This window comes from Pristiophorus japonicus, chromosome 14 (genome assembly GCF_044704955.1).
Source record: "Pristiophorus japonicus isolate sPriJap1 chromosome 14, sPriJap1.hap1, whole genome shotgun sequence".
Taxonomy (NCBI): domain Eukaryota; kingdom Metazoa; phylum Chordata; class Chondrichthyes; family Pristiophoridae; genus Pristiophorus; species Pristiophorus japonicus.
Window position 1 is genome coordinate 25,738,724 of NC_091990.1, and position 24,215 is coordinate 25,762,938.

Below are 24,215 nucleotides of genomic sequence, written 5' to 3' on the forward strand. Positions count from 1 at the left end.
ATTGACAACACCAGCCTCTAGCCATGCTGCTCGATTACAGCTTCAACACTGGCATCTATTCGACAACGCATCCAGTTTTGTCCTGTCTACAAAAAGCAGGACAAATCCATTACAGCCTCATCAGCCCACTCGCAATCATCAACAAAGTGATGGAAGATGTGGTCAACAATGCTATCAAGCGGCACTTACCAATAATCTACTCGCTGATGCTCAGTTTGGGTTCTACCAGGCCACTCGACTGCAGACATCATTACAGCGTTGGTCTAAATATGGACAAAAGAGCTGAATTCTGGAGGTGAGGTTAGAGTCACTGCCCTTGACATCAATTGACCGAGTGTGGCATCAAGGAGCTCTAGTGAGTTAATGTTGATCAGGTGAAAACTCTCCACTGGCTGGAGTCATGCTTAGCACAAAAGGAACATGGTTCTGGTTGTTGGAGACCAATCATCTCAGCCCTAAGGCATCGCTGCAGGTGTTCCTCAGGGCAGTGTCCTGGGTCCAACCATCTTTAGCTGCTTCATCAATGGCCTTCCCTCCATCGTAAGGTCAGAAGTGGGGATGTTCGCTGATGATTGGACCGTGTTCAGTTCCATTTGCAATTCCTCAGATAATGAGGTTGTCCATGCTCGCATGCAGCAAGACCTGGACAACATCCAAGCTTGGGCTGATACATGGCAAGTAACATTCACGCCACACAATTGCCAGTTAATGAGCATCTCTAACAAGAGAGAGTCTAACTATCTCCCCATGACATTCAACGGCATTACCATTGTCGAATCCCCCACCATCAACATCCTGGGGGTCACCATTGACCAGAAACTTAACTGGACCAGCCACATAAATACTATGGCTGTAAGAACAGGTCAGAGGCTGGGGATTCTGTGGTGAATAACTCACCTGACTCCCCAAAGCCTTTCCACCATCTACAAGGCGCAAGTCAGAGGTTTGATGGAATACTTTCCACTTGACTGGATGAGTGCAGCTCCAACAACACTCAAGAAGCTTGACACAATCAAGGACAAAGCAGTCCACTTTTTCGGCACTCCATCCACCACCTTAAACATTCACTTTCTCCCCCATTGGTGTAAGGTGGCTGCAGTGTGTACCATCTACAAGATACACTGCAGCAATTTGCCAAGTCTTTTTCGACAGCACCTCCCAAACCCGTAGCCTCCACCACCTAGAAGGATTAGGGCAGCAGGTGCATGGGAACACCACCGCCTCAAAGTTACCTTCCAAGTCACATATCATCCTGACTTGAGAATATATCGCTCTTCCTTCATCGTCGCTGAGTCAAAATCCTGGAACTCCCTTCCTAACAGTACTGTGGGAGTACCTTCACCACATGGACTGCAGCAGTTTAAAATGGCGGCTCACCACCACCTTCTCGAGGGCAATAAATGCTAGCCTGGTCAGCGATGCCCACATCCCATGAATGAATAAATTAAAGAAAAAACATCCTCCACCATTGTCCAGATCAGTGGGTTTGCCCTCACTTGGTTCTGCTCTTACTGATGCAATTTTAGGCAGAGCATCTCAGCAATAGCTGTTCTTCCTTCCCCTTATTGTTGCCTCTGGCATCTCCCTAAAGATCTATCATTGGCCCCTTCCTCTTCCTACCTACATGCTGCACTGGATGAGGAGAGGATTGCATTGAGCTGTTATTACCCTCCCCCATAGTTGAACAGTCTCCTGACAATCATTGTCTAGACTTACATATGGGGAATGGGTTCTTAGGTGAGGTACTTGAGAGTGGTCACCACCCACTGAAATGCACTCCAATACTAGTTAGCAAAAAAAAAAGGATTTGGGGAAGGTGGGGCAAATTTATGTACCAGGAAAAGTGGAATTGTGACCAGGACTGTGTGGAGTGAGGACCAGTTCCAGAGGAGGCTGAATGGAAGCCTGCCATTGGATTTATATCCTTCAGTCTTTGTAGTTCTCACCCAAAAATATCCTGCATGATACACTGAAGTTTGATTTCCTCTGGTAATGACTGATCAATTTGTTAGTATAAAATTTATTCGTGTACAAGTTTAATGCGGTTGTTAATTATTTTAAATAAATGGGTTATTGTTCACATCAAAATAAGGCACAGGATTTTTACGTGAATAAGCTAGTCAATTGTTACGGACCAATTTAAACCCCCTTAGTTTTAACTGACCAAATATAGCCTAAGGAAGGCAAGGGCCATGCCCCTTCCCTGTGCATGATTGCTAGGGGACAGGAGGATTTCAATGACACTCTGCTATATGAGGCTCACTGATATTTCTGTCCATCTATTTCAGAACCCAGTCAGAGTTCTAATGACGAGCTGGAGATATTAATAAAAGTCTTGCAGCAGGGAGGTGTGTCACTGCTGGGTAAGGAGCAATCCTTTCGAAAAGATTATCATCAGTCGTTCATCAGACGAAACAAGAATCCAATCATCAACGAAAAGGCACACAAACTGCGAGCACTGCAAAGCACACTGAAGGCATGTGGTTCGATTAATACCATTGTGTGATTTTTGAAGTTTGTTGCTGTAGTCACTAACCCTTATTATTTGAACCGTTTTAGGCCAAGGTGGTAGATTTGCAATCTATTAACAGGATCCTGGATGATCCCAATTTAACAGCAGAGAAGTTCCGAATTTGGAAAGAGGAAAACCAGGAGTTGCTTGCAGACATCCGGATGGTTCGTCAGCTTGCGAATGAAGGATGGGAAGAGAAAGCCAAGCTTCAGTCAGCTCCTGAACCAGGAACTTCATTTCTGACTGAAATGGGACTGGGGGCCACTGAGAATCCTCTATCTTGGTTTGATATAGGGCAGATATCAGCAGGAAGTACAGCCTCCATGTTAGATGTAGAACTGGAGAGCAGAAAAGGAGTCTGGTCCAATAGTGCAGCAGTGCAATTGGGAGTTGACGAATACAACTGCGGGGAAGGGCTGAATTCACAACAGGACTCTGGCATAGACGGGACACAGGACTGATCCGAATCATCCAGCAGTTCAAGATCCGAGCCATGGAAGCCCTGAGGGCAGATCAGTGCAATGAGAAAAAAGCCACTGAATGAACCTCAAACTATGAGTCGGAGCTTGGAGCTGGGCATTGTGTATTCAGAAGACATTGTCCCCAGTAAATGAATTCATCAATCTCCAGGTCTCTTTCCATGGAGCAGAGTTTCAGTGCCTTACACTTACGCAAAATATAACCTGGTTTTAAAAATTCTTTCAACAAAATTAATCATACTGGATAGAAATGAAAAAGCAGCAGCAGTATATTTGAGTTAAGTCATTCTGTAGAATTTCTATAAAGAATCCAAGCATTTTAAATGTTTACAGTGGTATATGATATCAGACATGTTAACAAGATCGCTCTGTTAACCCTGGAATGTATTCCAAAAAGCACACAAGTATAAAAAGATCCATCACCATGGAGATTTGACAGACACCTTTTTCCCTTTTTACAATGTGTACGAATCACAGTATATGTGTTGTACGGTAGTGCCCTGAACAAAGGACTAGAAAAACACACTGGCTTTGTGTGGACACAGTTGTACTTATGAGAGATGTGACTGTTCAACTGCAGTGGAACTGTGTACAGTCTCTTGAACTTTACTCTCTTCATTTTACTCCATCCAAAACACACTCTGTATCAAGACTCATCGCACCATCTCCTACCCAAACTCATTCTTTCCCAGGACCTCAAAGTTGTCGAACGCTTTCTCTCTGTCTTTCTCGTACAATAATACGCTGATAAAACCCAAGCTTGGTGCCATTTACCTCATCTCGTCTCCTACTGTCTTCAACCAGGATGGTGTCATGCACGATGGTCTTGGGCCTCACCTATAGCATGATCAATATTTACCTGGTGTGGGTGATCCAGTTGTGTGCTGTGGCAGTTCAATACTTGCTTGTGTAGTAATGCTGAATCAGGTGACTGCTTGTGTTTATAGGTTTGAACACGTGCTGATGTTTTCAATCAAGTGGCATCCACCCAAGTTCTGTGCATCTCTGCTGTTGAAGAATCTACCAAAGAACATGGGAGATGGCTTGGGACTGCAAACACTTTTTTTGTTTGCCAATTTTCCCTGAACATGGGAATCTTATTGGATTATTTCCCTTTTGTTAATGTAATGTTGCTGCTAGCTTCAGATCATGAAGAAAAAGTCAGCTGAGAAAAGTGAGAGTGGATTAGATATTCCCAATCCTGTTGCAAACCCACAAATGATTTGGCTTTAGGAAAATTACTTTGAGTTTCACAGTTGGTGTTCAGTGATTGTGTGTGCGCGATTGATCGTGGGTGGGTGTGAGTGAATGATTGTGGGTATGTATGATTGATTGATTGTGGGTATGTATAGGAGGCAGTAACTCCCTCGCAGGTAAGCAGCTTTTCATGACCCTATGTAACCAAAAGCAAAAGCCCTTTGCATGGGTCCTCCTTCCTAGAATTTTCAGGCTTTCAAAGCTCAAGATTTTCTTCATTTCCCGACCCAAGGCAGTGATTCCCTCACCAGGGTACACTTCCACAGGAAGCAGTCACCTCCTGCAGACTTGATACCTTGCCAAAATGGCTAATGTTCACGTGTGTATCTTGTGAGTGCCAGTAGGCTATCTGACTGTGGAGAATATCATAATCAGGCCTGATCATATATTCACTTGGGAACCATGTGTTTACTTCCAGTACAGACTGCTGGATTGTGATCAGGAGTAGGAACCCTGACTAATTTTCCTAGCTTAATTCAGGGGTGCCGAGGCCAATTGGAGCATTCTTATTACTATAGCAGTTGAGGCCAGCTAACAGCGCAGCACAGAGATGGCACCAAGGTCCTTTCTGAACTGTATGGCTCAGAGATGGAGACTTACTTCTGAGCTATGTGGAAGCTGCATCTTTTCTCCTTTTTTCAACCTTGATGACCTCTGCAATATGGTTTCTCTTTTTTTTTTTAAGTGGCTTGTTTAATCCCAATAAATACAACAGTGAATCACAAAATAAATAGCAATGTTTATTTTGAGTATATAAAAGGGATTATTTATAACAATCATTAGTAATAACTGTCTATATATAGTGTTACTCAGGTAACCACTTGGAGCATTACATGGCAAATAGTGGACGCAGAACAGGAAGTGAAGAAGTTCTGGGTGGGAGAGTCTGAAGGCACTGTCTAGGTTCTAGGAAGCATTTGAAGGCAGAAAAAGCAAGCCATTGTAGTTTTGGTAGAAAAATTGAGAGAGCATGAAAGAATTATATGGTGGGAACAGTAGTTCTGGAGCAGAGGGTGTGGGTGGGACATTTATCTGAAGATGATGATTCGGTTAGGGCGGAACGATGTTATGCAGGGATTTGAAAACCAGGACTGATTGATTCTCTTGGGCACAATGCAGTTTAGTGAGGATTGGGTGGGTGTGCAAGGGACTTTGTGCTGGAGCATACAGGCCATGGAGTGTGGGTTAGCTGAGGTTTGTAAATAGTGGTATGATGAAAATGGTGAGAGTACAGAGAAATCAATCCTCACAGTGATGAGGCATGGATTAGGGTTTCAGGTGATGTGGGGTTAATTAAGCAACGTGCAGGAGCTAGATGATGGACTAGTGGTGGAGTAAAAAACTCCGATCAGATAAGATACTGAAGTTCTGCACTGCTGGATTCCACCCAAGAAGGTAGCCAGGGAGACTGATGGAGAGGAAGAATTTGGGGCTCAAAAAGAGAGCTTTGGTTTTGTTGACGTGAACATCTGTATAATACTACTAGAAGATGCTGGGAAGATTCATTCGGCTCAGTGACTCCCACAGTTGTCAGAAAATATTAACCTCTGCAGAACTCTGCCTCTGCTCAATAGAGATAATTTCGAACCATCAAATTTTCCTGAAGCTTTATGCTGAAAATATTCTATTTTAGTGACATTCCTGTTTAATTCTCTTTCCTTCCCGCCCTCCCTCGTCCATAAGGGAACAGCACAAACAGATGTACAGGTTCATGGACAGCAGTCCTGGCCTCTTGCTGCTTCACCACATGCACAAGTGTCAGCCTGGACTTTTGAGTGTTGGTGGGCTATCCATGGTTGGAGGAGGGATCATAGCCAGGCTTGATGTGAACTTTCATCAGGGATCCTGGGTGTCACCTCTCCACAGCAAATTAATCAAAGTGTTACAGTAGCATTCCATTCAACTGTGCATCAAAACTCATTTTCTCTGTGAAATTGTAATTATTCCACAGTATCAATTCTAAATTGTTACTTTGTTTTAAGTACTTGTTCTTTCTTTCAAACAAATTTGATTTGCTTTAACGTGACCATTATATCTAAATGAAAAAAGATTTGGAGGGTAGAGGGGGTGAGTGACTGGCTCACTCCTCATGCTAGCAACCACAGATACACTGTACAGGGCATAGTGGTATAATGGTCATGGTACCCAGAGCTGGATGAATCAAAATCTTAAAATGGCAAATTGTGAAATTGACCTCAATAAATCTAGCATTCAAACGCGTTCACCAACGACGTTCAGAGAAGGGATCTTGCCATTGCTAACAGAGATATTCACACTGCGGGTTGATTCTTAATGTCCTCTGAAGTGGACAATATGTGCAGCATCATCCATATTGCTAACTAGTTTTAAAAAAACTTTTCACTTTTTATGTGGGTGATTTGATAACACAAAGTAATTGATATTTGAAAATAAAATTTAAAATTGAGTTTATTTTACATTATTTTAATAAACCCAAATATTACAACCTTGTGCTTGTTTCTAGTTCTCAAATGATTAAGGGGGCTGCGCTTTCTGTTTCAGTAGATTGAGCAATGAAGTGTGTAATACAGTAAATACATTAGCTGGACTCATTCCATTCACATACATCAGACTGTGCACCAATAGCACACAGTCAGCATGAGTTGAGGGCAACGAGTTACTCACCTTCAGTTCCACCAGACTGACTCGGGGATTCAGAGCAATATTAGTTTCTGATTCACATGGCTAGTATCCTGCCTCATTCTGATCCAGGTATGCTGTATAAGGAAGTGTGTATCTATTCCTCTGAAAGAGTCTGCCTAAATTGCATCTTTCAGCAATCTTGCCTTTTTTTTTTTAAAAGTAAGTGGTGCCTGATCATTCCAGCCCCTTTCCTCATGGATGAACAAATGGCTTGGCCTGCTGAATAAAGAGCACCACCCTCGCCAAACAGGAGATAGCTGTGGCTCAGTGGGTAGCACTCTTGCCTCTGAGTCAGGAGTCGTGGATTGAACACGTAATCTAGGCTGATACTCCCAGTGAAGTACTGAGGGACTGCTGCACTGTCGTAGGTACCATCTTTCAGATGAGACATTAAACCAAGGCCCTGTCTACTGCCTCAGATGGACATAAAAGATCCCATGGCTATTTCAAAGAGTGGAGTTGTCCCCAGTATTCTAGCCAATATTGATCCCTCAACCAACATAACCAGATAATGTGTATTTTTGTAATCATCCTTGCTGTGTGCAAATTGACTAATAGTATTTAAAAATTTGGGAAGCCACAGCCAGATTTTTAATGTAATAATGAAAATATTCACCATTTCAGTTAAAGGTTAAGCTGCTGCAAGTGGCAGCAACCACTCAGCTAATGTGCCCAGGTACCATTGGTGCAATTGAGTACAGTTGCACTTGGTAAAATAGCTGGTAGATTATGACAGCTGTATCCGTAAAGTGTGTAGACTATCTTCCTACTTTGTGGTGGCTGGTGTGCAACGGCCACGCCATGTTAAAAAAATCCACGCACAGACATCTTCCACCCTTCAGCATGTAGTTCAGGACCTGGAATATTAGGTCCTTCATTGAAAGGCCTGCGAACTCATTCCTTTTTGGCGTGGAAGCAAGTCATCCTCAATACGAGGGACTGCCTATGATGATGATACTATCTTCCACATTGTCACCCAATAACGTCACTCCCATTGAAACAGCATGAAAAACCCCATTGTGGTCAGTGTCTGGATCTTGGCTCTAGAATGCAATGCTCCCTTAGTGACAGTTTCCTAGTTTTTTTAATTGATCTTAAAATCACCAGTGATTAAGGGCCCCATCTTATTGTAACTGTCCACATCCTAACAAAGGTGAGCCAGCAAAACTCCATATGCTGAAAACAAACAGGACTGATCATATAAATGAATTGTTGCTATTGATTTTTATGCAGTTTTTCAACCTAGTGTCCTGTGTGCCTTGTGGAGTCCCCATTAAAACCTGAAGTTCCAGGAGTGCATAACCAAATCTTTGATTTTAGCCCAGCTGTCTGCTCCAGATCCAGGAAATCAATGGAAGACTCCTTGTGTTATGATCTCTTCAAAAAAAAGTGCGGCAATGTTGTCCATTGCGGTCTATACAGTTTGAAGTTGTCTTCAATCTTTTGGATAGTATTGTAAGAGAGAATCTCAAAGTATTCCAGACATTTCTGTGGTGTTTCTTTTTTCCGATGTGTTGTTGACAGGACATGCCTGAGGATCTTGGAAATCTGCAGGTAGGTTGGATCAGAGATTGGGTGTTCTGTGGTGAGTGGCTCACCTCCTGATATCCTAAATCCTCTTTCAATTACAAAGCACAAGTCAGGAACTAAAGAACTTACATTTATATAGCACCTTTCACAATATCAGGATGTCCCAAAGAGCTTTACTGCCAATTAAGTACTTTTGAGGGATAGTCACTTGTAATGTAGGGAAATGTCATGGAATACTCTCAACTTGCCTCGATGCGTGCAGCTGCAGCAACATTCAGGAAGCTCGACACCATCCAGGACAAATTAGTCCGCTTCATCAGCACCTAAATATTCATCCCCTCCACCACCAGCGCAGCAGGGCTGCAGTGTTTACCATCTACAAGATGCACTGCAGCAACTCGCCAAGGCTTTTTTGGCAGCATCTCCGAAACCCATGACCTCCACCATCTAGAAGGACAAAGGCAGCAGGTCCATGGTAACACCATCATATCCAAGTCACACACCATCCCGACTTGGACATATATCAGCCATTCCTTCAATCATCGCTGGCTCAAAATCCTGGAACTCCCTGAACAGCACTATGGGAGTACGTTCACCACATTGACAGACGTAGATTGATTGGCAGTGAGGAGGGCCCTATCCGTCAGATCCTTCATGCACAGCCGGGGTTTCAGAGACACAGCACTCTGCCCCAGAGTTGGCTGTGGTGCGGACGAGACGGTCATCCATCTCCTTTGGGACTGCCCCTTTGCAAAGCAGGTCTGGAAGGAGATGCAGTGGTTGCTGTCGAGGTTCATCCCAAGCAGCTCCGTAACACAGGACTCTGTGCTCTACGTGCTGTTCCCAGGGATACACACCGAGACAGATATCACCTGCTGCTGGAGGGCCATCAACTCTGTGAAAGATGCACTTTGGTATTGCCGAAACTTGCTGGTCTTCCAGAGCAAGGAGATGTCCACATCTGCGTGTTGCAGACTGGCGCAATCCAAGAACCAGGAGTATATGCTGAGGGACGCACTAAAAATTGGTGCAGTCGCCGCAAAGGCACGGTGGGGAAGAGCCACAGTTTAAAGCCCTTCCGCCACGCTAAACCCAGGGTCTGGAATCAGCATAAAACTCCCCTCGGGCTGTACTTGTAAACTTTTTGTATACATAGAGCACCATGATCTGAAAACACCTATGTGGTGCCATGTATAATGCAAGTTCTGTTTAGTAATGTATGTTGCAAAGAAATGTAACTGTACCCTCACCCATTCCATGTACCGTATAGTGCGACATGTAACATAATTTGATGACTGCATTACAATGTATCCTGGATTGTACTGAAATGTAAAGCAAGCAAATGTATTGAACGGAACTGCCGTCAGCATCCAAATGTATTGTATGGAATTGCTGACCGCATCCAAATGTACTGAACTGCCTTCCAATAAATTGTGCAAATTTTTATATGAATAAAGTATATTTTGAAATTTAAAAAAAATTGACTGCAGTAGTTCAAGAAGGCAGCTCATCACCACCTTCTCAAGGGCATTGAGGGATGGCTAATAAATGCTGGCCTTGCCAGCGACACCCTCATCCTGAGAATGAATTTAAATAAAACACATCTTGTCCCTTTAGTTGTCGAGGTAATTTGCAACCAACACAAAGATTTAAAGTCTGAATTGTGTGAATTTCTTCTCACCCTTTGCAATGATGTGATTTTAACTGGAATAATCAGCTTTCTATCTTCTACATATAGATGATTATATCATAGAATACTAAAGTACAGAAGGAGGCCATTCCGCCCATCGAGCACTAGCTCTTTTGAAGAACAATCCAGTTAGTCCCACTCCCGTCCCTTATCCCTGCACTTTTTTTCTCCTTTTATATACACGTGAAGCTGGTGTTCTGTCTGTGAACATACCTGAGCCACAGTGGGCAGTGCAGTCACGGGGATTTACTCATTCAGTGCAGTATTTGAAGAGTTGCTGTAGGAGGGGTCTATACTCACAATACATCCGCACTCATGAATAGGACTGAAATGTGAGGTTGACGGGGGCGAGAAATACTTTTTTAAGTGAGTGAAATGCCTTTAAAGGTTAACTGCCGAGGGCAACGAGCACAATCCCAGGAACCTGCCAACTGCCTCCAACGTTTCTTGTTTTTAAATTTCCCGCCGAGAAAGCAGCGCACGCGCAGTGGGAAAGCCCGCCTTGCGCAGCCTCGGCGAGTTTGGAGCGCGCGACTCTTGACGTCACAAGGGACTGTGTGACGCCACAGGGGCGTGGTGTGCTCGCGCTAGCGGCGGGGAGCGGCGCACCAGGCAAGGCAAGGGCCGCGGTCACGGAAAGCCAGCCGCCAACACAATGAAGAAATCAGAGGTGGACAATGTGAGGAAATACTCTATCATCGTGAGTACTCGTAGCACCCTCTGTTCCTGTTTTTTTTTAAATTACAGACCTCGATCTCATGCCTCAGGCCTCCTCTGGTAGTTGGTGTTGAAGGTGTGAAGCAAGCCCCTCCTGGGCCCAGCTCCAGGTTTTGGATGTCTATTTACCTGCAGCCTATCCAATCATTCAGAACCAAAAATGCATTGGTCTCATCAGCTGTTGATTCAGAGCCTTTTTATAAAAATGTGAATGACGATTGACTGTCCAAAGGTTTTGTTGATCCTGGCTCGATGGCTGTTTTCAGTGTGTCTTTGTGATTTGTCCCTTGGGCACTGGCTGATACCCTAGTGCATTAAATTGTTCGGTGTGTCCCCTTCTCACTCAACAAAAATGTTTGATTTCCTGCAGATGGGATGATCAGGTTTAGCGTATCAGCTATTTTCAGTCAAGTGAAAAGGAACAACGCTCAATCAGCTGGCTTTATTTTTAAATATTGCAATTGAATATTAGATTGCTAGCAGGTTCAGAGAAATTGTTGTCACTTTATGCACCATGCCATTGAAACAAACATAAATATTCTGTGATTGAGCTTCCTAAATGTAAGGAATTACTTTATTATTGTAATATTAGCCCTTTATTGTAAAAATGTAAAACTATAGCACGGTTTTAAATAAAATAATAAATATGTTATTGTCTCTTCCCACTAATCGCGCACCTTCCGAGGTGGGGCTAACATTTATTGAGCATAAACATTGTAGAGGGGACAGAATAGAGCCAGGGCAATGATGGGATCGTGGCTTGAATTCAGATGTTTGCTCTCTTGAATAATAAAAAATCTTAATAAGTAAAGCTTGACATGATTTTTTTCACGTAATTTTCACCATATTGTGAGAATTGTAGATATTTCCACTGGGAATTTGTCTCAGTCTGGTCATTCCAAGAAGCCAAGTGTTTTTCTTCTTGCCTTTTGACACCTGTCATTTACTGATCTAATAAATCTAATGGTTCCTGTGACATTTTATTTAATTGAATTTCATATCTAATATTACAGTTGCCTTGTATTCTGCCGTATTCTTAGAAGTTGATATAGCTGAATAAATACTTTCAGTCTCCACGGTGCATATGATTAAATTAGCATTTTTAAGGTTATTTAAGTTACGTTAATAGTTGAGCTGATCAAACCCGATTCCTAATAATAAGCCCCAGTGGAGCAGTGCAGACTGCAGAGCTATCAGAAATATTCAAATCATTTTTAGTTTCCATTGGTGATTCTGACCAGTAAGGAGTTGGTTAGACCTCCACTCCAGCGGGAAGCTTGTTGAGCGTGAGATGGAGCATTGCAACGAGGAAGATCGAGAACTATAGAAGCAGTGGGAACCTTTTCAACCTTCGTCGCCTCCAGGCCAGATCAAAGACTGTCCCATCTGTCATCGAACTACAGTATGCGGACGACGCTTACGTCTGCGCACATTCAGAGGCTGAACTCCTAGCCATCGTCAGTAGCTTCACTGAGGCGTACGAAAGCATGGGCCTTACTAAACATCCGTAAGACAAAGGTCCTCTACCAACCGGACCCCGCCACACAGCACTGCCCCCCCCCCCAGTCATCAACATCCACAGCGCAGCCTTGGACAACATGGACCACTTTCCATACCTCGGGAGTCTACATCAGCAAGGACAGACATCGACGACGAGGTCCAACACCAGTGTGCCAGCAGAGACTGTTCGAAGACCAGGATCTCAAATTTGGCACCAAGCTTATAGTCTACAGGGCTGTAGTGATACCAGCCCTCCTATATGGCTCAGAGACGTGAACCATATACAGGAGACCTCAAATCGCTGGAGAAATACCACGAATGCTGTCTCCGCAAGATCCTGCAAAACCCCTGGGGAGGATAGATGCACCTACATCAGTGTTCTCGATCAAGCCAAGATCCCCAGCATCGCTGGGCGGGCCACATTGTTCGCATGCCAACACAAGGCTCCCAAAGCAAGCGCTCTACTTGGAACTCCTACATGACAAGCGATCCCCAGTTGGGCAGAGGATATGTTTCAAGGACACCCTCAAAGCCTCCTTGTTAAAGTCTGGGAATCCCTGGCCAAAGACTGCCCTAAGTGGAGGAAGAACATCCGTTAGGGCGCTGAGCACCTCGAGTCTCGTTGCCGGCAGCATGCACAAAACAATATTATCTGAATGGTGGCAGATTAGGAAAAGCGGAGGTGCAACGAGACCTGGGTGCCGTGGTTCATCAGTCTTTGAAAGTTGGCATACAGGTACAGCAGGCGGTGAAGAAGGCAAATGGTATGTTGGTCTTCATAGCTAGGGAATTTGAGTATAGGAGCAGGGAGGTCTTACTGCAATTGTATAGGGCCTTGGTGAGGCCTCACCTGGAATATTGTGTTCAGTTTGATCTCCTAATCTGAGGAAGGATGTTCTTGCTATTGAGGGAGTGCAGCGAAGGTTCACTAGACTGATTCCCGGGATGGCAGGACTGACATATGAGGAGAGACTGGATCAACTGGGCCTTTATACATTGGCGTTTAGAAGGATGAGAGGGGATCTCATAGAAACATAAGATTCTGACGGGACGGCACAGGTTAGATGCGGGTAGAATGTTCCCGATGTTGGGGAAGTCCAGAACCAGGGGATACAGTCTTAGGATAAGAGGTAGGCCATTTAGGACTGAGATGAGGAGAAACTAAATATATTCAAAAAGGAGTTAGATGAAGTCCTTACTACTAGGGGGATCAAGGGGTATGGTGAGAAAGCAGGAATGGGGTACTGAAGTTGCATGTTCAGCCATGAACTCATTGAATGGCGGTGCAGGCTAGAAGGGCCGAATGGCCTACTCCTGCACCTATTTCTATATTTCTATGTAAACGTCTTCACTCAGAGTTATTAACCTGTGGAATTCCCTGTCGCAGAGAGCTGTTGATGCCAGTTCATTGGATATATTCAAGAGGGAGTTATATATGGCCCTTACGGCTAAGGGGACCCAGGGGTATGGAGAGAAAGCATGAAAGGGGTACTGAAGGGCCGAATGGCCTACTTCTGCATCTATTTTCTATGTTTCTATGCCTATGCTGATGAGACCTAATATATTTGAATTTCCAAAAAGCCTTCAATAAGGTACTGCATAGTAGACACATGACTAATGTCAGAACATGTGAAGTCAAAGGACAACTTGCAGAATGGCTAGCAAGCTGGCTACAAGACAGAAAACAGAGGGGTTTAAAGGTAGTTACTTAGACTGGCAAAGGATAGGAAGTGGTGATCCACAAGGATAGGTGCTGGACCACTGTTGTTCACTATTTACATAAATGATTTGGACTCGGGAATCAGAAGTATAGTTTCAAAATTTGCAGATGACACCAAATAGAGGAGAACTGCGACAAAGTACAGAAAGGCATTAATAAACTTCAGATTGCAGGGCGTGTAATTGGCAAAAGATTAATATAGATCAGTGTGAGGTAAGATATTTTGGTAAGAAGAATAAGGAGGCCACACACTCCTTGCAAAATAAGTGTCCAAATGGGGTAGAGGAACAAAGGGATCTGGGGATATCGATACACAGATCACTAAAACCAGCAACACAGGTTAATAAGGTCATAAAAAAGATAAAGTACTGGGATTCATTTCAGGAGGGATAGAATGGAAAAGCAGAGAAGTTATTTTAAACTTTTACAGAAACTTGGTTAGACCAGGGATTCTCAACCGGGGTCAGCGGCCCCCTAGGACTCCGCAAAAAGAAACCAGTTGGTTTGTCCTATCAATATATAGGGGAGACTACTGATGTTTATGGCAAGTAGAAGACGAGTGCAAGAGTCTCAACGATACAAAGTCTGCGCATGCGCAGTTAATTCAGATTCTTACTGTTGGACACCATTTACTAGGTTAGATCCCTTTGCGTGTCATTAACTTTTACAGTAATATTTATCTCGGTAATTTTGTTTTTGATCCAGCCTTATTTGCTTCCATGTTCATAAACCATGCACCGCTTTTAACTATTAAATAAAATAGTGGGAGTTATAACTTTTCCGGGGGATTAAAACCTGAGTTAGAGGCAGGGAAATCTGTGAGTTAGTCCAGCATTGTATAGACTGAGGTCACCTTCCTTTAAACCCTTTTCTTTCCCCTCATGCAAAGCCACCCTGTGTTGGTTGGAACCCGCTCACGAGTTTGAAAAGAGACTGTTTTTTCCTGGTGTTTGCAATGGGGAGGGAGCGGTGCCAATGGAGTGACTGCGGGCGGGCCCTTGGGGCGGGCAGGCGGCGGGGGAGGGAAAGACCTGGGGGGGCGGGGGGGGAAGAAACAGGCTTTTCAGTCTCTGGGTCTGCGGCAGGGCTGTAATAATCGGGATCTGATGTGACTCCCCCAATGCCTTCAGTCTGAGTTAATAAAACAGCGATTTTTAGTTCTCACCAGCAACATGTTTTATATTGTAAGTAAAACAAAAAGAATAAATATATGCATAATTGTATAATTAATTTTTATACAGAAAAAATATTTTGTTGCGTTATGGGGGTCCACAAATTTTTTATAATATGGGAGGGGGTCCTTGGAAGTAAAAAGGTTGAGAACCCCCCTGGGTTCGACCACAGTTCTGGTCTCCATATTGGAAAAAGGATATAGTGGCACTGGAGAAGGTGCAAAATACGATTTACTGGAATGACTCCAAAAAACTGAGAGGTTATACCTATCAGGAAATATTTAACAGGCTTGGGGCTCTTTTCTCTAGAAAAGGGAAGATTGAGGACTGACCTGGTAGAGAGAGGTCTTTCAGATCATGAAAGAGTTTGATGGGGTAGACGTAGAGAAGATATTTCCACTTGCGGGCAAGACCAGAACTAGGGGCCATAAAAATAAGATAGTCACTATAAATCCAATAGGAAATTCAGGAGAAACTTCTTTACCCAAAAAACGGTTAGAATGTGGAGCTCGCTACCGTAAGGAGTAGTTGAGGTGAATAACATGGATGCATTTAAGGGGAAGCTAGATAAGCACATGAGGGAGAAAAGAAGGGAAGGATATGTTGATGGGGTGAGATGAAGAGGGGAACATAAACACAAACAAGGACCTGTTTGTTAATACGGATTCTTTTTCCCTCAATCTGTTTCAGCGAATACACTGATGCGAACACCTTCTTGCCTTTTCTGTAAAAGACCTTTATTGAAAATTCTCCGGCCGGGACTTGTCAAGACAAAGGAACACACTCAATCAGAGCCTGTTTACCTTCCTCTGGACAAGCCCCTTTACAGCGCGAAAAGCACAGTAGTTATACATTTTCAAAACATAACACATTTGATTAGCACTTGGTCTATCCACTCCCTTTCTTCCTCCCCCCCCGAGTATGTCCAATAGCAGGCGAGGAGGTCTCCTAATTAGAGCTGGCCCCGAGGTCAGCTTGTTTATAGCCTCATTAAACTCTTCTTCCTTATCAGTAAAACTTATTTCCCTCCTATCAGTAAAAAGCATTACGTTACCCTCTCCTATCCGTGATTGCCTTTTCTTTCCCGTGACCCATGTTTAACCTCAACTCTCAGTAACCCCTTTTTTTTCTGTTGATTCTGCAACTTGACATTTCTTTAGCTATTTTCCCATGATTCCCTATCTCCATCCCTCTGCCACATTCACAATCCTTCTGTACACATCCTCATGTTGGGCCAAAAGGCCTGTTTCTGGACTGTAACTATATTGTAATACTTTGTAGTTGAATATATCAACTTCACAAATCCGTTGGCTTGATATTTTCAACTCTGATTTTCTTGACAAAAGAAGCAAAATCAATTCGCCTTTTAAGAATGTTTTTACACAATTGTCAGGCACTTTCCAGGGAATATATTGAATTTTCATTCTTCTCTATGTACTCTTGTGCCTCCTTCCTCGTTAATTGCAAGAATTTTGTATTCTGAATGAACCCAGCCATATTAATCTTAACCTTTCTGTTCTTAGTGTCTGCTTGATTTATTCAGCATGCATCCACACTGACACACAATCAAATGTATCAGTCTAACACGTCCTAGCTGTTGAAGTAACTGCAATCACATCCTTGCAAACTGTTGTCTAATGAAGGCCTCTTCAAAAAAAATTAAAGAATGATCTCCTCATTGGGGTTTACTAAGTGTCAACAATCACACACTTCAATAGTTGATTAACGTGAATTGATTCTAGTTGATCTTCCTGACCAGATGAATCCAAGAATGATCAAGAGGCTTGTTGACCCAATTGCTATCTGCCATTTGCTATACTTGTCTGTGTTGCGAATGAAGTATAAAAGGGTCAACTCTTATAAGAACCACGAGTCAATATATAGGCAGAAAGATTCGGGTGTGTTCCAATTGGGGTGCTAACTTTTAAAAGTTGAAAAAATGAGCACCTGGCACTAATGTTTCTTAACTTAAAAAAAAATTGCCGTTTGTGCTCCAGGAAAGACTTGGAGCGCTAAATCAAACACTCCATTTCCTTCCTGGAGCGCAGCAGACAGTGTGGAAGGTGTGCAGTGCTGCCGATTTGGAAGGCTCCTTTCCTCCCTTAAAGGGAAGGGCCATCGTTGCAGGCTCTGGAAGAGAAGAACTTACCTGCTCCCGATGGCATCTGTGATCTGGCCTGATCAGCAGAGCGCCGGGCTGATCGATCGCAGGTGAAAAACATAGGGGAAAAAAAAATCAGAGAGCAATTAAAAAAGATTTTCACCTACCTCGGCCACCTCGCCTTTAAGCATCGCCCCCAAAACTCCCGGCCTCCTGAGGAACGCCTTCTGCAGCTGCCGATGTTTTTGCCTGGCGATGCTGCAGGGGCCACACAGCAATGATGTCACGAGAAGGAGATCGGGGCGCACGCCATACCGCCACTGCAAACCTCATGTTGAATATAGCAGGAGACGATCTTCTCGTTGCGCCTGGTCAATAAGTGTTTGGCGTTTTGTTATCGCCCCCCCCGAAGGCGATAATGAGAGGTGCTAAGGAGGCTAATTTCTAGGCCATAATCTGTAGTTATGCATCTCTCGTTTTTGCCCTGCAGCACTTGTTCAAATGGTGTCATCTTCATTCCAGTCCAGTTATAGATTTTCTAGCATTAAATTCTGAGGAAAATATCTTCTGCTCTCATGTCTGTACATTTCATCTTCAACCCTTCTTTCTGAGATGATTCCTTCTGATAAAAGTTAATCACATTTCCCTGCCTCAATTTTAAATTTCTCATCCTCGTGTTTAAATCCCTCCATGGCCTCCCTATCTCCAGCCCTGCAACCCTGCAAAATCTCTGCATTGCTCTAATTCTGACCTTGTGCACCCTCCACTTCCTTTGTCCCACTATTGATGGCCGTGCCTTCAGATATCTAAACCCCAACCTCTGGAATTCGCTCCGTAGACCTCTATCTAATACTCTCCACCTGTCTCTCCTTTAAGATGCCCCTTAAAACCCACCTCTTTGATCAAACTTTTAGTCACCTATCCTAATATTTTCTCCTTTGGAAAAGAATGGGCTAATAAATGAAAGTCAGCACAGATTTGTTAAAAGCAAATCATGTTTGACTAATTTGATCTTTAATGAGGGTAGTGCGGTTGATATTGTGTATATATTGTATATGGACTTTCAGAAGGCGTTTGATAAAGTACCACATAATAGACTTGTTAGCAAAATTAAAGCCCGTGGGATTAAAGAGACAATGTCAGCAGAGATAAAAAATTGACTAAGGGACAAAAACAGCAGCGATGAATGGTTGTTTTTTAGACTGGAGGATGAGTATACAGTGGTGGTCCCCAGGGGTCAGTATTAGAACCACTGCAAATTGTGAGATATATATATATTTATATTAATGACACGGGGCTAGACTTTCCCGAAAGGCCCTCAACGCCCGATTGCCCACTGAGAAGAACCGCTAATGTTCGGTGAGAAACGCTGGCAAGAATTTCCATTTTTATGCTTAAAGTAATAAAAACTAATCGCCCGGCAAAAATATGGGCGTTGCACACTCATTGTCGGCGGTTAAGTGGAAAGTTAGTACCATGGGTGGTCGTTAATGGAATGGACGATAAGTACTAAAATTTAGTCCAGTTGGGCCTAGGGAGGGGGGTAAACTACAAAAAAAATTTCAATTAAAAAAAAAAATAAAAACATACAAAACATTCCCAAGACAGTTTTAAACCGAATCATTGTTTTAAAATTTAAAAAAATAAATAAAAAACCTTCAACTTACCTTTCTCTGCAGGGTCCCCCCTTACCGCCCTGTTTAAGCAGCTTTCACAGGGCGGTTCTCTTGGCGATCTGGACGTCGGCGGTTGAGGCCAAATTTATGCCCTGGCGGTTGTTGTCGCCGTTGCACATGGGCGGTTTGATCCCAGCGGGCGACTTCAGATGTGGGCAATACCATGAGAAATTTAAGTGGAAACTTTCGGCGGGCGGCAAAACAGCTGTACTGCCAAGAACATCGCCGACAATGAAGCCGAAAGTCTAGCCCATGGACTTGGGTATACAGAGCATAATTTCAAAGTTTGCAGATTACGGATATATAGTAAACAATGAGGAGGATAGTAACAGACTTCAAGAAAACATAGCTAGACTGGTGACATAGGCAGACATGTGGCGATTACATTTAACACAGAGAAGTGTGGTGATTCATTTTGGTAGCAGGAATGAGGAGAGGCAATATGAACTGAACTGTACAATTTTAAGGAGATTGTTGCGTAGGGGATGTTTCGGTTTTGATGTATGGGATGTTTCGGTGTTTAAGATATTTCGGTGTTTGAAACATAGAAACATAGAAAATAGGTTCAGGAGTAGGCCATTCGGCCCCTCGAACCTGCACCACCATTCAATAAGATCATGGCTGATCATTCCCTCAGTATCCCTTTCCTGCCTTCTCTCCATACCCCTTGATCCCTTTAGCCGTAAGGGCCATATCTAACTCCCTCTTGAATATATGCAATGAACTGGCATCAACAACTCTCTGCGGTAGGGAATTCCAGAGGTTAACAACTCTCAGAATGAAGAAGTTTCTCCTCATCTCAGTCCTAAATGGCCTAAACCTTATCCTAAGACTGTGTCCCCTGGTTCTGGACATCCCCATCATCGGGAACATTCTTCCTGCATCTAACCTGTCCAGTCCCATCAGAATCTTGTAAGTTTCTATGAGATCCCCTCTCATCCTTCCAAACTCCAGGAGGGCAGAGAAACCCAAGGCAAAGAACAAAAAGGGCCACTGTACAGCAAAATTCTAAAAGGACAAAGGGTGTTAAAAAAACAAGCCTGAAGGCTTTGTGTCTTAATGCAAGGAGTATCCGCAATAAGGTGGATGAATTAACTGTGCAAATAGATGTTAACAAATATGATGTGATTGGGATTACGGAGACGTGGCTCCAGGATGATCAGGGCTGGGAACTCAACATCCAGGGGTATTCAACATTCAGGAAAGATAGAATAAAAGGAAAAGGAGGTGGGGTAGCATTGCTGGTTAAGGAGCAAATTAAGGCAATAGTTCGGAAGGACATTAGCTTGGATGATGTGGAATCTATATGGGTAGAGCTGCAGAATACCAAAGGGCAAAAAACGTAAGTGGGAGTTGTATACAGACCTCCAAACAGTAGTAGTGATGTTGGGGAGGGCATCAAACATGAAATTAGGGGTGCGTGCAATAAAGGTGCAGCAGTTATAATGGGTGACTTTAATATGCACATAGATTGGGTTAACCAAACTGGAAGCAATACGGTGGAGGAGGATTTCCTGGAGTGCATAAGGGATGGTTTTTTAGACCAATATGTCGAGGAACCAACTAGGGGGGAGGCCATCTTAGACTGGGTGTTGTGCAATGAGAGATGATTAATTAGCAATCTCGTTGTGCGAGGCCCCTTGGGGAAGAGTGACCATAATATGGTGGAATTCTGCATTAGGATGGAGAATGAAACAGTTAATTCAGAGACCATGGTCCAGAACTTAAAGAAGGGTAACTTTGAAGGTATGAGGCATGAATTGGCTAGGATAGATTGGCGAATGATACTGAAGGGGTTGACTGTGGATGGGCAATGGCAGACATTTAGAGACCGCATGGATGAACTACAACAATTGTACATTCCTGTCTGGCGTAAAAATAAAAAAGGGAAGGTGGCTCAACCGTGGCTATCAAGGGAAATCGGGGATAGCATTAAAGCCAAGGAAGTGGCATACAAATTGGCCAGAAATAGCAGCGAACCCGGGGACTGGGAGAAATTTAGAACTCAGCAGAGGAGGACAAAGGGTTTGATTAGGGCAAGGAAAATGGAGTACGAGAAGAAGCTTGCAGGGAACATTAAGACAGATTGCAAAAGTTTCTATAGATATGTAAAGAGAAAAAGGTTAGTAAAGACAAACGTAGGTCCCCTGCAGTCAGAATCAGGGGAAGTCATAACGGGAACAAAGAAATGGCGGACCAATTGAACAAGTACTTTGGTTCGGTATTCACTGAGGAGGACACAAACAACCTTCCGGATATAAAAGGGGTCGGAGGGTCTAGTAAGGAGGAGGAACTGAGGGAAATCCTTATTAGCCGGGAAATTGTGTTGGGGAAATTGATGGGATTGAAGGCCGATAAATCCCCAGGGCCTGATGGACTGCATCCCAGAGTACTTAAGGAGGTGGCCTTGGAAATAGTGGATGCATTGACAGTCATTTTCCAACATTGCATTGACAGTCATTTTCCAACATTCCATTGACTCTAGATCAGTTCCTATGGAGTGGAGGGTAGCCAATGTAACCCCACTTTTAAAAAAAGGAGGGAGAGAGAAAACAGGGAATTATAGACCGGTCAGCCTGACATCGGTAGTGGGTAAAATGATGGAATCAATTATTAAGGATGTCATAGCAGTGCATTTGGAAAGAGGTAATATGATAGGTCCAAGTCAGCATGGATTTGTGAAAGGGAAATCATGCTTGACAAATCTTCTGGAATTTTTTGAGGATGTTTCCAGTAGAGTGGACAAGGGAGAACCAGTTGATGTGGTATATTTGGACTTTCAGAAGGCTTTCGACAAGGTCCCACACAAGAGATTAATGTGCAAAGTTAAAGCACATGGGATTGGGGGTAGTGTGCTGACATGGATTGAGAACTGGTTGTCAGACAGGAAGCAAAGAGTAGGAGTAAATGGGGACTTTTCAGAATGGCAGGCAGTGACTAGTGGGGTACCGCAAGGTTCGGTGCTGGGGCCCCAGCTGTTTACACTGTACATTAATGATTTAGACGAGGGGATTAAATGTAGTATCTCCAAATTTGCGGATGACACTAAGTTGGGTGGCAGTGTGAGCTGCGAGGAGGATGCTATGAGGCTGCAGAGTGACTTGGATAGGTTAGGTGAGTGGGCAAATGCATGGCAGATGAAGTATAATGTGGATAAATGTGAGGTTATCCACTTTGGTGGTAAAAACAGAGAGACAGACTATTATCTGAATGTGACAGATTAGGAAAAGGGGAGGTGCAAAGAGACCTGGGTGTCATGGTACATCAGTCATTGAAGGTTGGCATGCAGGTACAGCAGGCGGTTAAGAAAGCAAATGGCATGTTGGCCTTCATAGCGAGGGGATTTGAGTACAGGGGCAGGGAGGTGTTGCTACAATTGTACAGGGCCTTCGTGAGGCCACACCTGGAGTATTGTGTACAGTTTTGGTCTCCTAACCTGAGGAAGGACATTCTTGCTATTGAGGGAGTGCAGCGAAGGTTCACCAGACTGATTCCCGGGATGGCGGGACTGACCTATCAAGAAAGACTGGATCAACTGGGCTTATATTCACTGGAGTTCAGAAGAATGAGAGGGGACCTCATAGAAACGTTTAAAATTCTGACGGGGTTAGACAGGTTAGATGCAGGAAGAATGTTCCCAATGTTGGGGAAGTCCAGAACCAGGGGACACAATCTAAGGATAAGGGGGAAGCCATTTAGGACCGAGATGAGGAGGAATTTCTTCACCCAGAGAGTGGTGAACCTGTGGAATTCTCTACCACAGAAAGTTGTTGAGGCTAATTCACTAAATATATTCAAAAAGGAGTTAGATGAAGTCCTTACTACTAGGGGAATCAAGGGGTATGGTGAGAAAGCAGGAATGGGGTACTGAAGTTGCATGTTCAGCCATGCACTCATTGAATGGCGGTGCAGGCTAGAAGGGCCGAATGGCCTACTCCTGCACCTATTTTCTATGTTTCTATGTTTCTATAAAGGCTCAGTTGATCCAGTCTCTCTTCATATGTAAGTCCCGCCATTCCGGGAATCAGTTTGGTGAACCTTCGATGCACTCCCTCAATAGCAAGAATGTCCTTCCTCAGATTGGGAGACCAAAACTGAACACAATATTCCAGGTGAGGCCTCACCAAGGCCCTGTACAACTGCAGTAAGACCTCCCTGCTCCTATACTCAAATCCCCTAGCTATGAAGGCCAACATACCATTTGTCTTCTTCACCGCCTGCTGTCCCTGCATGCCAACTTTCAATGACTGATGAACCATGACCCCCAGGTCTCGTTGCACCACCTCCTTTCATAATCTCCCGCCATTCAGATAATATTCTGCCTTCGTGTTTTTGCCCCCAAAGTGGATAACCTCACATTTATCCACATTATACTGCATCTGCCATGCATTTGCCCACTCACCTAACCTGTCCAAGTCACCCTGCCACCTTTTAGCATCCTCCTCACAGCTCACACTGCCACCCAGTTTAGTGTCATCTGCAAACTTGGAGATATTACACTCAATTCCTTCATCTAAATCATTAATGTATATTGTAAAGAGCTGCGGTCCCAGCACTGAGCCCTGCGGCACTCCACTAGTCACTGCCTGCCATTCTGAAAAGGACCCATTTATCCCGACTCTCTGCTTCCTGTCTGCCAACCAGTACTCTATTAGTGTCAATACATTACCCCCAATACCATGTGCTTTGATTTTGCATACCAATCTCTTGTGTGGGACCTTTTCAAAAGCCTTTTGAAAGTCCAAATACACCACATCCACTGGTTCTCCCTTGTCCACTCTACTAGTTACATCCTCAAAAAATTCCAGAAGATTTGTCAAGCATGATTTCTCTTTCATAAATCCATGCTGACTTGGACCGATCCTGTCACTGCTTTCCAAATGCGCTGCTATTTCATCTTTAATAATTGATTCCAACATTTTCCTCACTACTGATGTCAGGCTAACCGGTCTATAATTACCCGTTTTCTCTCTCCCTCCTTTTTTAAACAGTGGTGTTACATTAGCTACCCTCCAGTCCATAGGAACTGATCCAGAGTTGATAGACTGTTGGAAAATGATCATCAATGCATCCATTATTTCTATGGCCACTTCCTTAAGTACTCTGGGATGCAGACTATCAGGCCCTGGGGATTTATCGGCCTTCAATTTCATCAATTTCCCTCGCACAATTTCCCGCTTTATAAGGATATCCTTCAGTT

General features: G+C 43.7%; 2 protein-coding genes across 5 annotated transcripts in view; both read left to right on the forward strand.

The window, feature by feature from the left end:
- Positions 1-6,717, forward strand: part of LOC139279788 (connector enhancer of kinase suppressor of ras 1-like) — a 157,422-nt gene extending 150,705 nt beyond the window's left edge. For all 4 annotated transcript variants that reach the window (XM_070899006.1, XM_070899003.1, XM_070899005.1 and 1 more), the window contains 2 exons: positions 2,289-2,476; positions 2,560-6,717. In XM_070899006.1, coding sequence (XP_070755107.1) covers positions 2,289-2,476; positions 2,560-2,973 — 602 coding nt within the window. In that variant the 3' untranslated portion in view covers positions 2,974-6,717. The remainder of the gene's footprint in view (positions 1-2,288; positions 2,477-2,559) is intronic.
- The window catches only part of LOC139279576 (cation channel sperm-associated protein 4-like), a 134,494-nt gene continuing 115,700 nt past the window's right edge, over positions 5,422-24,215 (forward strand). Inside the window, exons 1-4 of the mRNA XM_070898699.1 lie at positions 5,422-5,442; positions 7,534-7,619; positions 8,434-8,463; positions 10,721-10,829. Coding sequence (XP_070754800.1) covers positions 5,422-5,442; positions 7,534-7,619; positions 8,434-8,463; positions 10,721-10,829 — 246 coding nt within the window. The remainder of the gene's footprint in view (positions 5,443-7,533; positions 7,620-8,433; positions 8,464-10,720; positions 10,830-24,215) is intronic.